Consider the following 12,659-nt stretch of genomic DNA (forward strand, 5'->3'; position numbering starts at 1 on the left):
TCTCACAAGCCAAAGGAGGTTGGAGAGGGGTTGCCCCCCCGTGACATTCCTACCTGGGCTGAAGACATCTTGCCGGGAACTGCATTAAGGAGGTTCAGCCAGTGTCTACTCACCCTTTACCCACCCCACCTGAGGCAGTGCCTGTTCTTAGCAGCAGGACATCTTCTCTTTCCACCCCAACACCGTAGCCAGGTGGCTCTCTTGCTTAGCAGCCCAGCTCCCCAGCTGCCTTTTCCGCCTGCCACAACTTCACAGAGAGCACACACTCTCCCAGGGGGTCAAACTTTGCTTGTTTAATGTGCAATACAAAAGGCAAATCTCCCAAGTTACACTGAATAACCAGCATTAGTTCTAAGCCCAGAGCACCCCTCACCCGCCACCTCTGGATAAGGCACAGTTTGTTTAAAGTATTATCTCTCCTCAATGTTCCCTCCCTTAAGGCCATGTCTACAGCAGAAGCACTTTGCCAGTATAGGAACAGGAGTATGCTACCCTGGCTAAGTGCTTCAAGCACAGTCCCAGCTATCCCAGCAAAGCTGAATCTTGTTCTGCCCTTGGTAAACCACCTCTAGGGAGCTAAACAAGCCAACCTGGGAAGCGTGCAGTTTTGCAGGCATGCTTGCCTTTGCCCTGTCAGCACAGTTGTGTCAGTCAGGGATCACACCCCATCACTCCCCTGACTTACAAAGCCTTGCTGGCAGGGGTCTTGTAGTGTAAAGCTGGCTGAAGACTCACTTCCCCTGTCCCATAATGGAAGAGAGGAAAAATTGAGCTAAAAGGCACAGGTTGAATCCAGAGAGAGTCGTAATCAAAGATCATTTCAAGAGTTTGCCGAAGGCCCTGCCCCTTCCCCACCACCTCCTTATAAAGGTGAAGCTGCATGCAGCCCCTCCACCCCTTGGATTCAGTACCATTTGCAGTCTCATCCCCAGCCACGAGATTTGGTACCTGGATTACGTGCAGCAAAACCATATGGCCCATGATGAATAGGATGCTGGAGGCAAAGAGCAGTGGAGGGAGGGGGCAAGAGGGGAGAGGAAGGAGGAAGATGTTGCAGATTGTGTGCACTTGTGCAACAAGACACAGTAACAGACCATTACTGTCCACGCCCTCCCCCATGTCTTCCCACCCCTGCATCTGTACCATACTTGCTTTCCTATTTCAGCAGAAAATGGGCAAAAGTCAGCCCCTGAGAGTGGAGGCCCCAGCTTTCGATAGAAAATGCAGCCTGTCAAGGGGAGGATGCAGGGTGGCAGCCACTTTCAGGGTGGGTTTACAGTGATTTCATTTGGGCGGGCGGGGGGGACAGGGAAATTCTTCTGCTTGCTCTCATCACACAGCAACAACCCCAGTACTCCCCCAATTCATCAGGCAGTGTGACTAGCAGCTTTGCAAACTCCCCACCACAAGTCTGCTCTGTTACATCCCTGAATATGACAATGTTCAACTTAACCCCAAAGCAGCCTAAAAATGGGAAGAGGTGGGGGGAAATAAGGGGGCAGGGCCCTTCCTCTCCCAGCCCCTGGCAGGAAGAGAGCAGAACAGCACGCATGGCCTCTTGCTCCAGCACACCAGTCTGTAGGGTTCATAAGGCAAACATGGCGTCGTCTTCCTTCTCCCGCTTCCGATGAGGGTTGGAGGTGGCGGGGGGCGCGGGCATCCCTCCTGAAGGGCTGGGGAGTGTGGGCAGCTGGTCCGCTGCCTTTGCTCGCTCTTCTAGGAACTTGTCAAATTCTGGGGTGGTGGGGGAAGAGAGGGAGAGAGAAAGATAATTAGCAAGGGGGTAGGAAGACTGAGCTGTTGACAGAACAGCTCCAGGAACAAAAGAAGGAAAAGAACTGGTGGCCCTTACCTTCACTAGTGACGCCCTTCGCACCCTCTGGCTCAACACCCTGAGGAAGAACAAAGCCATGCTGGGAAGTAGGGCAGATGAGAAGAGACACACAGGGCACCCTGTGTGGATATGCAGGTACACAGCGATGCCCAGCCCCAATGATAACCTCTTGACCCACCCAATACGAACACCAGGCAGTGATGATAGGAGAGCAAAAACACTACACCTTGATCACATTTCCCTGAAAGCTTCTCAGCCAGCTGGCAGGCCTGGTCACAGTGGTCCCCCAGACCATCACCCTCTGCTTTTGTATCACAACCAAGATGCTCTTCCAAGCCCCTTCCTCTCTACAGGACGATGAGAGCTTTGGTGACCTGGATTGCACTCACTTGCTCCCCCACAGTGGTGTCACGGTCATGCTGCTCAGCCTGCGCCAGCCCTGTTACCTGCCCTCTCCCCTCCATTGGAAGGCAAAGTGGAGTCCAGTACCACACCACAGCTGACTTCACATGGGCTATGTGCACACAAAGACCTAAGTATGTGCTGAAGAGTTTTCATAATTGGGCTCCACAAGAGGGGAGGTGGAGCAGCAGCCTAGGAGAGCTGGGAAAAGGGAGAAACTGGGTGGTGGCAACATGGAAGGGAAACAGGGAACACAGGATGGTCAGTGTTGCAAGGTCAGATGAAGGGCTATTGAGGGGAACTACTTCTCAAGTAACATGGCCCTACTTGCACTTGCAATGGTCCTTCAGTGTTATCTCCAGCATCCCTAAGATTTTGAGCCTTTACAGAGGCCACAGGAGATAGTCCATTGCCTTTCCTGAGAAGCAGCTGAAGAGTCACAAGAACCAGCCCAGCTTTGCCCCTCACTTACCACATCAGTGGAGAGCCACTGCTCAATGTCCTCCATGAAAGCAGCCTGGGGGACTGGGATCTGGGGCAGAAGAAAGAGAAGTCTGAGGCACAGGGGAAAGGAATGTTACTCCAACCCAGTCCTGCAGGAGCTCCTGCTCTGTCCCATGCTATGTGTTTAGCATAGCCCCACATCCTCTTAGCCACCCCTGTCACAGCACATCCCACTGACAACACCATGGTATCCCCAAAGCACAGGACTTTAAAGGTATCTGGGGTTTCATGGCTGGCACTGTGGCATTCGGATTGGCGCAGACAGATGAATGAACCCAGACTGGCACTGCTCTGCCCAATAGGACAGCTTTCTGACTTGATGAGATTTGGGTAAGGCTGCTTAAATAGAAAGCCACAATATAGTAGGCACATTCCCTCTGTTATTACTGTAGATTTATATCCAAAGAACAAGAGATTGTCTCCATCCTGACTGTTCCACAGTGAAGTTATCGGCCATGTGGAATATTAAAGCCTAGAGCACTGGAAACAACTGTGATGTCATGGGTTTGTCACCTTAATGCCCATGTGAGATCAGAGCGGAAGAAGGGAAGGCCTGGTAAGAAATCTCAGGTCTAATGGCAGACAAACTGCAGTAGCTGACATATCTTAAGCTAACCTATGGAAATGCTACAGAAAGATGCGTTCTGCCTTGAGGGTGGACTCTTGCCCCATTTTTGGAAATCATTTGTAACAATGAGCTTTTACCACTGGCCAGTTCCAGTATGAAAAGGGAGATGAAATCTAAACAGCTAGGATATTCAGTTTCCTACGGCTGCTACGAAACCCCAGAGCCCTGTCCCTAACAGCAAGCGCCAACACCAGCCGAGGGAGGTGCCACAACAGCTGCAAGCAGAAGCAGGGGAAGATATCTTGGAAGATGCTGTCCCTTAGTGTGCAAAAATCCATGGACTTCTCCATGACGGAAATGGCAAGGCCAAGGAAAGTAGCATCCTCTCTCTGCCCATGAGCAGACTCCTCTAGTCTGGTCATAGTCTCTGAACTGCTGCAATTTCTCCAGGTCAAGATAAAATCCCTCTGGGAAAAGCGGCCCTTGGGGCGTGACCATGACTGGGGGCAAAGGGCAAGATTAAGAAGGTTTGTCCCAGACAAGGACACACGAGGGAAATATTTAAAGAAGCCACTGGACAGTACATGGGGACTACCCAGCCCAGCCCACACCTCTCTCTGGGCGGTGCCCTGCTGAAGCTGCAGCACAAGAGATGTCCTGTGAGAGCATAGTCACACCTTAGGCAGCTCATTCTTAGGGACCAAACTGAGGCCTCCGCATCAAAAAGCAGGAGCCTCTAATGCAAGGGCGGGCAATTATTTTGGGCGGAGGGCCGCTTACTGAGTTTTGGCAAGCCATCAATGGCTGCATGACAGGCAGCCAGGGGCAGATAAATAACTTGGGATTTAGGATCTCCAGTTTCTGGGTCCAATCCCTGCAAACACTTCACACTAGTTACACAGAGAAGGTTGGCAGAGTCCCTGGCTTCTTTACAATTTGTCTCTACCACTAGCCCAGAGCAGGAGCCCTTCATGAACACCAATTTGGTCTGTGTGTTCTCACACACTTGTCTCAGTATTACCCCCTTGCCCAACAGCCCCAGCTCTCTCGGCTCTCCACTGGTTGTGGCACATCCTCACCATTCCTTGCCGTACCATCCAGTTAGTGATTGGGGTTCCATCGGTGGAAACACTGGTCTCCGTCTAATCAAGAGAGAGTCTGCACTGAAAGCTGCTATCAAAGAGGGAGGGGGAAGAGGTAGAAACAGATAAAAGGCAGGCGGAGACAGAGAGGAGGGAAGTTTGACTATGTGGCCATGAATCTCTCCTATGCAGATGGCAGAGGACTTGATTTGAGGATCCTCCATAATCCTTCCTCTCCATGACATTTCCAGTGGACTTACAGAGACTCCTGTTAGCAGAGAGCAGGTCAATTCTAGACCTTCCAGAGCTTCAGAAGGACATGCTGAGGGAGATGGAGAAGAAATCTACACCTGGCCTGACTGACCTACTCAGGGGAACTGGAAAATGGGACATGATGAAACACACCCCTCAGGTACCAAAGCAAGGCCAGACTTAGCTGGAGGTCAACCCTCTTAGACAGTTAAGGACTAGGCTTACAGAGCCTCACAGCTGACATTGTTAGTGGGCAGGGTGGTGAACCCATTACTGGCGATATACGCAATGCCCCAGAGCCACTTACTGCTCCTGTGCTCTGCTGCCGGGCATCCAGGGCTCCAGCGAGCCCTTCAGTTGCCTGGGGATCTTCATACTTCACCCTGAAAGAGAGAGACATGTAAAAAAACCCCCAACATACGAGCAGCAGGAGAGGTGCACAGGACTGGTCTCCCGATGGAATTCCTAGATATAACTATTCAGGGCTGCTGACTGCATTACTTCTCTCCTGTTGTGACCCTGAAGACACCCTCCCCCACAGTGCTGAGAGCATTAGAGCACATTTGTTTAGGAACCCCTGCTGGTTAGAAACGCAACAGTAACGGGTCTGCCTACATAGCAAAGTGCATGGATCCTTACAGCCTGAGCAAGAGGTTAAGAGTAATAATAGATTGATGTCCTCTGTGGACTGAGCACAGAAAGGGGGAAAAAGACTTACGCTGTCTAAAGGGTTACAAATGCTGCATAAGGGTTCACAGCCATACAGAGAAATACAAACAAGCCCTCACCTAGGTAGACCCTTTCACATGTCTCCCCCCTCTTTCCTACAGATACAGTTCTAAAAACTTTACACAAGCAGACCACCTACCCCCTCCCAAAAATTCCACTGGAAGCTGAAATGCACAGGCCTGTGCACCACAGGTCAGACAAGATGATCTAAACTAAAGGATTCCCTCTGGCCTCATGATCTCCAAGTGTGCCAACACTACTCTCTCTTCTCAACAGCTGCCTTCCCTCACTAAGTCCTATCCCTCTCTCTCACATATTTACACATGCAGAGAAACCACGTAGTTCTCTCCTTCTCTAGGATGCTCCTTCTCAAGCAGAGGCTGTGAGTTTGCAGTTACCATTCAATCAAGGGAGGATAGTCCTTGCACCAGGAAAACAGTCCCCCTCAGAGTATGTCTGTAAGTCCTCCTCAAGCTCCGTCCGTGTCCCTCCCGCAGCACTGATGGAGCGTCACATGGAGCTGCTCTTGTTGGAGGCCAGAGGCTTGGGCCACCTGCGGTCAAACTTCTCAAAGAAGTTTTCGTCAGTGAAGGGCCCACTGTGGATGATGGCGTTGAGGATGAAATAGAGTGCTGCTATCATGCCACTGATGAGGAAGAAAGGCATGAAGGGCCTGAGTTGCTTCCAGCACTGTTGTACAAAGGTATTCAGGAGCTGCAAGCCAGGTGAAGGAGAGGGGGATGCCATGGACTTCCTGCTGGTGTCCTGGGTCCAAAAGCAATGTGGGAGTCGATCAGCTCTGAGAGAGGGTGAGGCGGTGAATGTAGGGGTTGCTGACAGCCGTGAGAAGCCTAGGTCAGTGAGTGTAGAGGCTGGCTGGCAGAAAAGCAACTGGAGAGGCAGCCAGGGCAGGCTAATGGTGGGTGGTGAGGAATAAATAGAAGATGCCTCATTAGATACAACTGGAAAGATCACAAGTATCTTTTCCTGAAGGATCAGATTGTGCTGGAGAGGATACACTTCCATTCCTGCCCAGCTCCCGAGGGCCGTCCAATGTGGTGGGGGAAGGCAACGCATTGAACAGGGACCAGGAGATTAGGTTTCATTACAAGATCAGGTGGTGTTGGCTCCAGTGCTTTAATCCCTATCTTGCTTCTATCCACACAGCCCTGCTGCACACCCAACTCCCCCTATTTGACATCGAGTGACCTCCATGCAGCACCCTGCATGAACCAGTCTTCCTCAGGGGCTGCTTTTGGGTTATAGCCCTCTGCATATGTGACAGCAATTCAGAGCCCAGGGTTAAGATGGTTAATGCTGAGCACTCTCTGCCAGGTGCGTCCAAAACAGGCTGGAACCCAGCTTGGTTTCCCGTTCAGTGCATGGGTGCATATGTTCAAACACAAACCCCCCAAACCCAAAGCACACCCAGCTTCCATCAATAGCTGAGGGAGCTCAGTACCACTCAGAAACCCTGCCTTTGTGGACATTCTAGAGACCAGGCCATTGGTGACAACTGCACATATTCACTCAGCACACTGCAAGTGAAGCAGGTTAGGCAAGAATGGAGTGGGCTTGTGGCTAGAAGATGGCAAGTCAGCCTATGCCCAAGAAGGGCTGTGGTGTAATAAGTCACATTATAGGGTTTACTCCTTTCCTTTCAATGAGGACTGTCCAACTTCTGAATGGCCAAGGGCTGTGTGTTGTGTAGCTCCCCCTACCACCCCACCAACTTCATGGGCTGTACTTCCTCCACCAGCAGTGGGGGCACAAAGCAGAAGCTGAAGAAAGGAATCTGAGCCTGGGGGCCCCATGCAACCCACACGCTACTACTTGGACAGTTCTGCCCTGTATCATCTATACTGGCCATCATCAAAAACAGAACACCAGGCTCGATAGACCAGTGGTCTCATTCAGGGCAATGGGATGGCCCGCTATATGAGCCAATGCTGTGTGGGAAGTCAGACTTCTTGCTTCTCAGAAAAAAGCACGGCCCTTAGCCAGGTCCACCCACAGGACTAAAACTCCATCACACTGTGATTCTTAGTAGCCTTATCCATCAGTTAATATTGTGCACGTCATAGATTTCACCTCTGCTCCCTTTTCCAGAAGCAGAATTCAAGTCAGACTGGGAAGAACAGGGGTAGAGACAGACTGACTGTAAAGGAAGAGAACCTGCCACAGTCCTGTTGTGACCATTCAAAGGGATCCAGCACTCCTGTGAGTTACGGGTGAGAGCACAGACTCTCATGTCTTTCAGAGAAGGTGGACAGATTTTCTGAGAAGGCTGGAGCATCCAGATCTGGTCTCTAAAGTCAAGAAGAAGCAAACTGTGGTTCCGTACCACTCCCTTACGGCTTGTTTGTGAAGGGTTATTCCGTTTGTGGTCTGGGCTGCAGAAGCTGGGATCTAGTCCAGGCAGTAATACTACTAGCTAGCCATGAGTTGCCTTTCATCAGCAGATCTTAACTACATTACTAAATGAAGTATCACCATTTCTAGGGATAGGGAGAGTGAGGCACAAGAAGGTGTAATGACCAGTCCAATGTTATACAGCTGGCCAGTGGCAGAGCTGGGAATAGATCCCAGAACTCCTGACTCCCAGTTGCACTTACACCTTCCAGCAGGTGCTCATGATTTCAGATCCAGGGGGCCCAAGTTCTGCTGTGTTCCCACTGAGGGTATTATATTAGCCCAGAATTCAAGGAAAGCCCAAGTGCAATTATTCCTGTTCCACATCTCTATCCTTTCTTGCTCAGCCTAACATACAGAGGACACACATCTGTGGCAGAGAGGTGAAACCTAGAGCCACCTTCCTCCCCATCCCCAGGCTCTCATTTCCATCTCCCTACTTCCCCCTTCACCCAAATTCCCAGAGCTGAATAGCTGCCACTCACTCTTTGCGCTGCTCAGCCAGTGAGCTGCCCCTGGTCAAGGCAAACATGTCAAACTCATCTTCCAGTCTGCCAGAGGTGTCTAGGGACTGTAGGCCAGCACTGACACTGCCAGAACCTAAACCTACAGGAAGGCAAAAGGAGAGCAAGGTAAATACTCAGCACCAAGGAAATCCCACAATTGACAACACAGTGAGCAAAGTGGCACTGGGAAAGCTTGATTCTGAACTGAGCAGGCTAAACTTCTTCTTGGGGTCCACTGTTAGCCTGCCACTGGTGGATGGTGGGAGCCAGCTCCATGGTCATTCAGTAGGGGTGCTCTCAGTTCAGGCTACAGCACCAGCATCACCGACACCCTCATCCTTCAGGACCGTGAAAAGAAAGTGAAGCTAAGCATTTATCTGAACCACACTGTGAAGAGAAAGGGTCACTCTACAACACCACTGCCCCAGTTTCCAGCTCACTTCATAATTCGACAACTTTGTACAAAGGTTAGCAGATGAACACCTGGGCATCTTGACCCTGAAAAGGTCCCTGCCCAGGAGAGGGACACTGTTTGGTTACTTACTCATCCCAGCCAGCTGAGCAGAGAGGTTGCTGGTGGCTTCAGGCTGCCTCACTGTCAAAGGAGCACTAGATTCAAGGTCCACTAAGTTGTTTTCCACTTCATCCGGGACCTTTGGGTAAAAAGAAAAGTCATTCTCTGTTCCTGCAGGCTGGGCTTAGTCCTTACTGATCCCTACCCATTCCCCTGGCCACAAGCTTTCCCTTTTACCCTCAATGTCTGAGCAAAAAATACAGGCTGCCACATCTCTCCCTGTTGGGGGTGACTGTGGTTAGAGTCAGTTCCCTGTAACATGCTCAGAAGGAAAGGAAGTTCTGAGTTACCTTAGCAGACCGGCCAGTCCGGAGACGCTCAAACCTGCAAGAGATGAAATACAAAGAGTTTCAGTGGCATAAGCTTCCATGGCTGCTAAGCATCTCTAGCAGGCATTCACCACCATCCTTCCAGCTTTACCACTCTGCTTCCCTGAAGGCTGCAGGCTGGCTCAATTTGCACTTTCATACCTAAGAATGAGGAACCTCATTTGCAAGCCTGATTCCCACCCAGGGTAACAGACTTCTCAGGCACTGTAGGGGTGGTGTTGCAGAAGAAAGGGCAGAGGGAGGGGTCTACACTTCCCTGGAGCAACACCCATCCCAAGTGACAGAGGAGCGGCTTGTCTTTCTGACGGGGAAAAGGGAGAATCCCTCAACTAAATCCACAAACTGCCTTTGTCTCCTACTGGAATTATAGGAAAGGTTGGTACAACTGGGGAGGCTTCTACCACTGGGTATTTTCATCAGGGCTATGTGGCCTGCACTGGGGACCTCTGATGCAGTTTGCAATTAGTTCCTTCCTCCCACCTGTCCTGCCAGTCTTGTTCTGCAAAGGTTTCTCTATGTCCTAGCAAAACTTATACAAAAGCTAAGCATTATGGAGGAGGGAGTGACAGCAGTCAAGACTGCTCTAGAGGAATGAGTTTGAGCCTTCATTTTAGAGATTCATGACAGCTGCCTCCAGTTAATCCAGCTGTCAGTGGGTACCTGGTCACTCAGGCTGGGGGATCAAAGGCAGCCAGATGTGATGTTGGCCACGGCACTTCCTTGTGTGCCACTAGCTGAAGAAACTGGAATTCTTTAACTATGCTAGGTTTCAGAGAGCCCTGTGTCCTTTAAGCGACACAAAGGGAAGGAAATAAACCCCCTTGAGCTGGAGGGCAGTGGACTGAGGATGGAAGAGAATGGCCCCAATTTGATATACTTGGAATGTTACTTTCATGGAAAAATGGGCAAACATAAAATACTCAGGATGGAGAAGGGGCAGTTGGGGAGAAGAGGGAAGAGGAGCAGGAAGGCAGCATGACTGAAGAAGTACCGTTCGTAGCGCAGGAACACATTGTTGAGGTTGTCGTTGACAAGTAGCAGCTCCTCCGTCAGCTGCTCATGGAGGATTCGGGGAATCAGCTCCAGCACACGCTGCTGCATGGCTCTGCATGTCCGGTTCAGCTCCTGCCACAGCAAGGGGGAGAAACCACATAGGTCAGGCCAGGGGAGCAAGGTTAACTCAAAAACTCACAGATCTGCAGGACTTAATAGCCACAGACTACTCTGTCTCCAATGGGTCCTCCTCTAGGGAAGGTGGGGGAAGATAAAACCAGGCCCTGTGGGTAGTGGTGTGAGAGGCTCACCCAGGCAGAGTAAACTGAATCCAGGCCTGTTGGTAACTGGTCTGGTCAGATCTCTCAGTTGTGGAAAGCTGAGCTCAGGCTTCTAGCTAAGCCAGTTAGGGAGAAAGGCCCAGTCAGGAATACAAGGTCACCCCATTGACAGGCTACTCCTTGGCCAGGTAGATTTTCCTGGGCTATTCAGATTAAATTTTCCCCTTAATTTTGTTTCATCTTTCCTTGCTGTATCCACCCCACACAACTTTCGCTGTTCCCACATCATCTATGTGCAACTGCTCTCCCTGTGTGGTGTGCGGGATGCCATTCAGTTAACTGAGTCAGCGCTTGGCCAAGTTTTACCCAAGTGGCTCTCCTCTCCCACCAGCTCTGGCATCTGCTAGAGATTCCTTACTTGCAGCAGTTCAAGGTCAGAGGGCTCTGCCTGTGATGGCACCAGCTCTGTCAGCATCTCGGACATCACCTTCACATTCCCATTCACCACTTCCAGCTCACTGCGCAACTTCCCAATCTGTGAATGAGAGAGGACAGGGTTGACTAGGATATGATCTCACACAGCCTGCTCAGGATGTAAAGGAACCACTGCTGGAGACTGGACTCTGACTGCTTGGTCTGGAGTCTTGGAAACTCTAAGCCCTCTAGTTACTGTCCTGTGAGACTCCATTTGGTCAGGCCCCAGTTGGAGGGTGGGTCAGGCCCCAGTTGGAGTACTACATCCAGTTCTGGGCACTGCACTTCAGGAGGGATGTGGACAACATCGAGAGGGTCCAGAGGAGGGGCACTCGCATGATCGGGGGCAGCAGGGCAGGTCCTATGAGGATAGGTTACGGGATCTGAACCTGGTCAGCCTCCACAAGAGGAGGCTGAGAGGGGATCTGGTGGTCGTCTATAAACTGGCCAAGGGAGACCAGCAGGCAATGGGAGAGTCCCTGTTCCCCTGAGCACTACCAGGAGTAACAAGGCACAATGGTCATAAGCTGACAGAGAGCAGATTCAGGCTGGATATCAGGAGGCGCAGTCAGATCCTTCACAGTCAGGGTGGCTAAGATCTGGAACCAACTTCCAAAGGAAGTGGTGATGGCTCCTACCCCGGGGGTCTTTAAGAGGAGGTTGGATAGACACCTTGCTGGGGTCATCTGACCCCAGCGTTCTTTCCTGCCTGTGGCAGGGGGTTGGACTTGATGATCTCCCTTCCGACCCTACCAACTATGAAACTCTTTACTGGGGATCAAACTGAGACTATCTTCAGTATCTTCTGATACCAGGCCTCAATCTCATCCCTACACTTTATCAGCTAGCACAGGTGGCTGTAGTGACCTAGCTCCCCCTTCCTAACCAGTGGCTCTTCCATAGAAGAGAGACAGTTTTATTTCCAAAACAACAGTGTGAGAAGAAACAAAAAAAGCCCCAATCCACAGGTAAGCCTGTGCTGGACATACAGTTAAAGGAGGTTTTCCTCTCCCACCTCAGTGGCAAAGGCTGCTAATGAGACTCTGAGGAGCAGTTAGCTCATGCTAGGGGACAGCCTTCTAGAAACTGGAGAATTCCTTCTAGGGAAAACAGATCAAAATTCAATGTTATGCTGGCTCAATGTGAATGAGGATGGGGGAAAAGGGAGAAACACTTGCCTCTGGAAATTTAATCACTAGGCAGAGTGGACTCCCAAGACAGAGGGAGCAAAATCATTTGATGAAGGGACAAACAGACAAAACTGAGGCATTTGTTGTGCATACAGTTGCTGAGATGAAATGTCAAGAATCCCCTTAGGCCCTGTATAACCCAGCACCCCTAATTATCTTGCAGATGCTTCAGGAGACACCATCTCTTCGCTAGCCCACTGGGTCCCTCCTACATCCTTCCTTTGGGAATGTCATTGCACAGCATTTGGTGACCTCCCAGCTCACTCCCATGGGACTGGGCTGAGTTCTCTGGAGTTTGAGAGTCTCAGGGAGCCTAGGAGCAGCTGCACTAGAACAGACAGCTTCAAGGTGAGGGAATGCTGGGCCAGCACTCTGCTTACCTGCTCTAGCGTGGGTGTGATGGGTGCATCACTGGGGGTACTTGGCTCTGCTGGCAAAGTCACAGGCTGTGGAACTGACGTCCACTCCATGATAGGATAGACTGGGATTTTTAACCCTATTCAGCAGTCAGTCTAGGAGTGAAGGCCAG

At 50.9% G+C, this 12,659-nt stretch overlaps 1 protein-coding gene across 1 annotated transcript in view; it reads right to left on the bottom strand.

The window, feature by feature from the left end:
* Positions 1-270: 270 nt before the first annotated feature.
* The window catches only part of TOM1 (target of myb1 membrane trafficking protein), a 35,354-nt gene continuing 22,965 nt past the window's right edge, over positions 271-12,659 (bottom strand). The window contains exons 7-17 of the mRNA XM_019515312.1: positions 12,511-12,576; positions 10,885-11,001; positions 10,184-10,317; positions 9,154-9,187; positions 8,834-8,942; positions 8,269-8,389; positions 4,950-5,025; positions 4,388-4,450; positions 2,709-2,768; positions 1,853-1,892; positions 271-1,734 (exon numbers count right to left, since the gene is read on the bottom strand). Coding sequence (XP_019370857.1) covers positions 1,586-1,734; positions 1,853-1,892; positions 2,709-2,768; positions 4,388-4,450; positions 4,950-5,025; positions 8,269-8,389; positions 8,834-8,942; positions 9,154-9,187; positions 10,184-10,317; positions 10,885-11,001; positions 12,511-12,576 — 969 coding nt within the window. The 3' untranslated portion in view covers positions 271-1,585. The remainder of the gene's footprint in view (positions 1,735-1,852; positions 1,893-2,708; positions 2,769-4,387; positions 4,451-4,949; positions 5,026-8,268; positions 8,390-8,833; positions 8,943-9,153; positions 9,188-10,183; positions 10,318-10,884; positions 11,002-12,510; positions 12,577-12,659) is intronic.

This window comes from Gavialis gangeticus, unplaced genomic scaffold (assembly GCF_001723915.1).
Source record: "Gavialis gangeticus isolate Ggan-Ray unplaced genomic scaffold, GavGan_comp1, whole genome shotgun sequence".
Lineage (NCBI taxonomy): Eukaryota > Metazoa > Chordata > Crocodylia > Gavialidae > Gavialis > Gavialis gangeticus.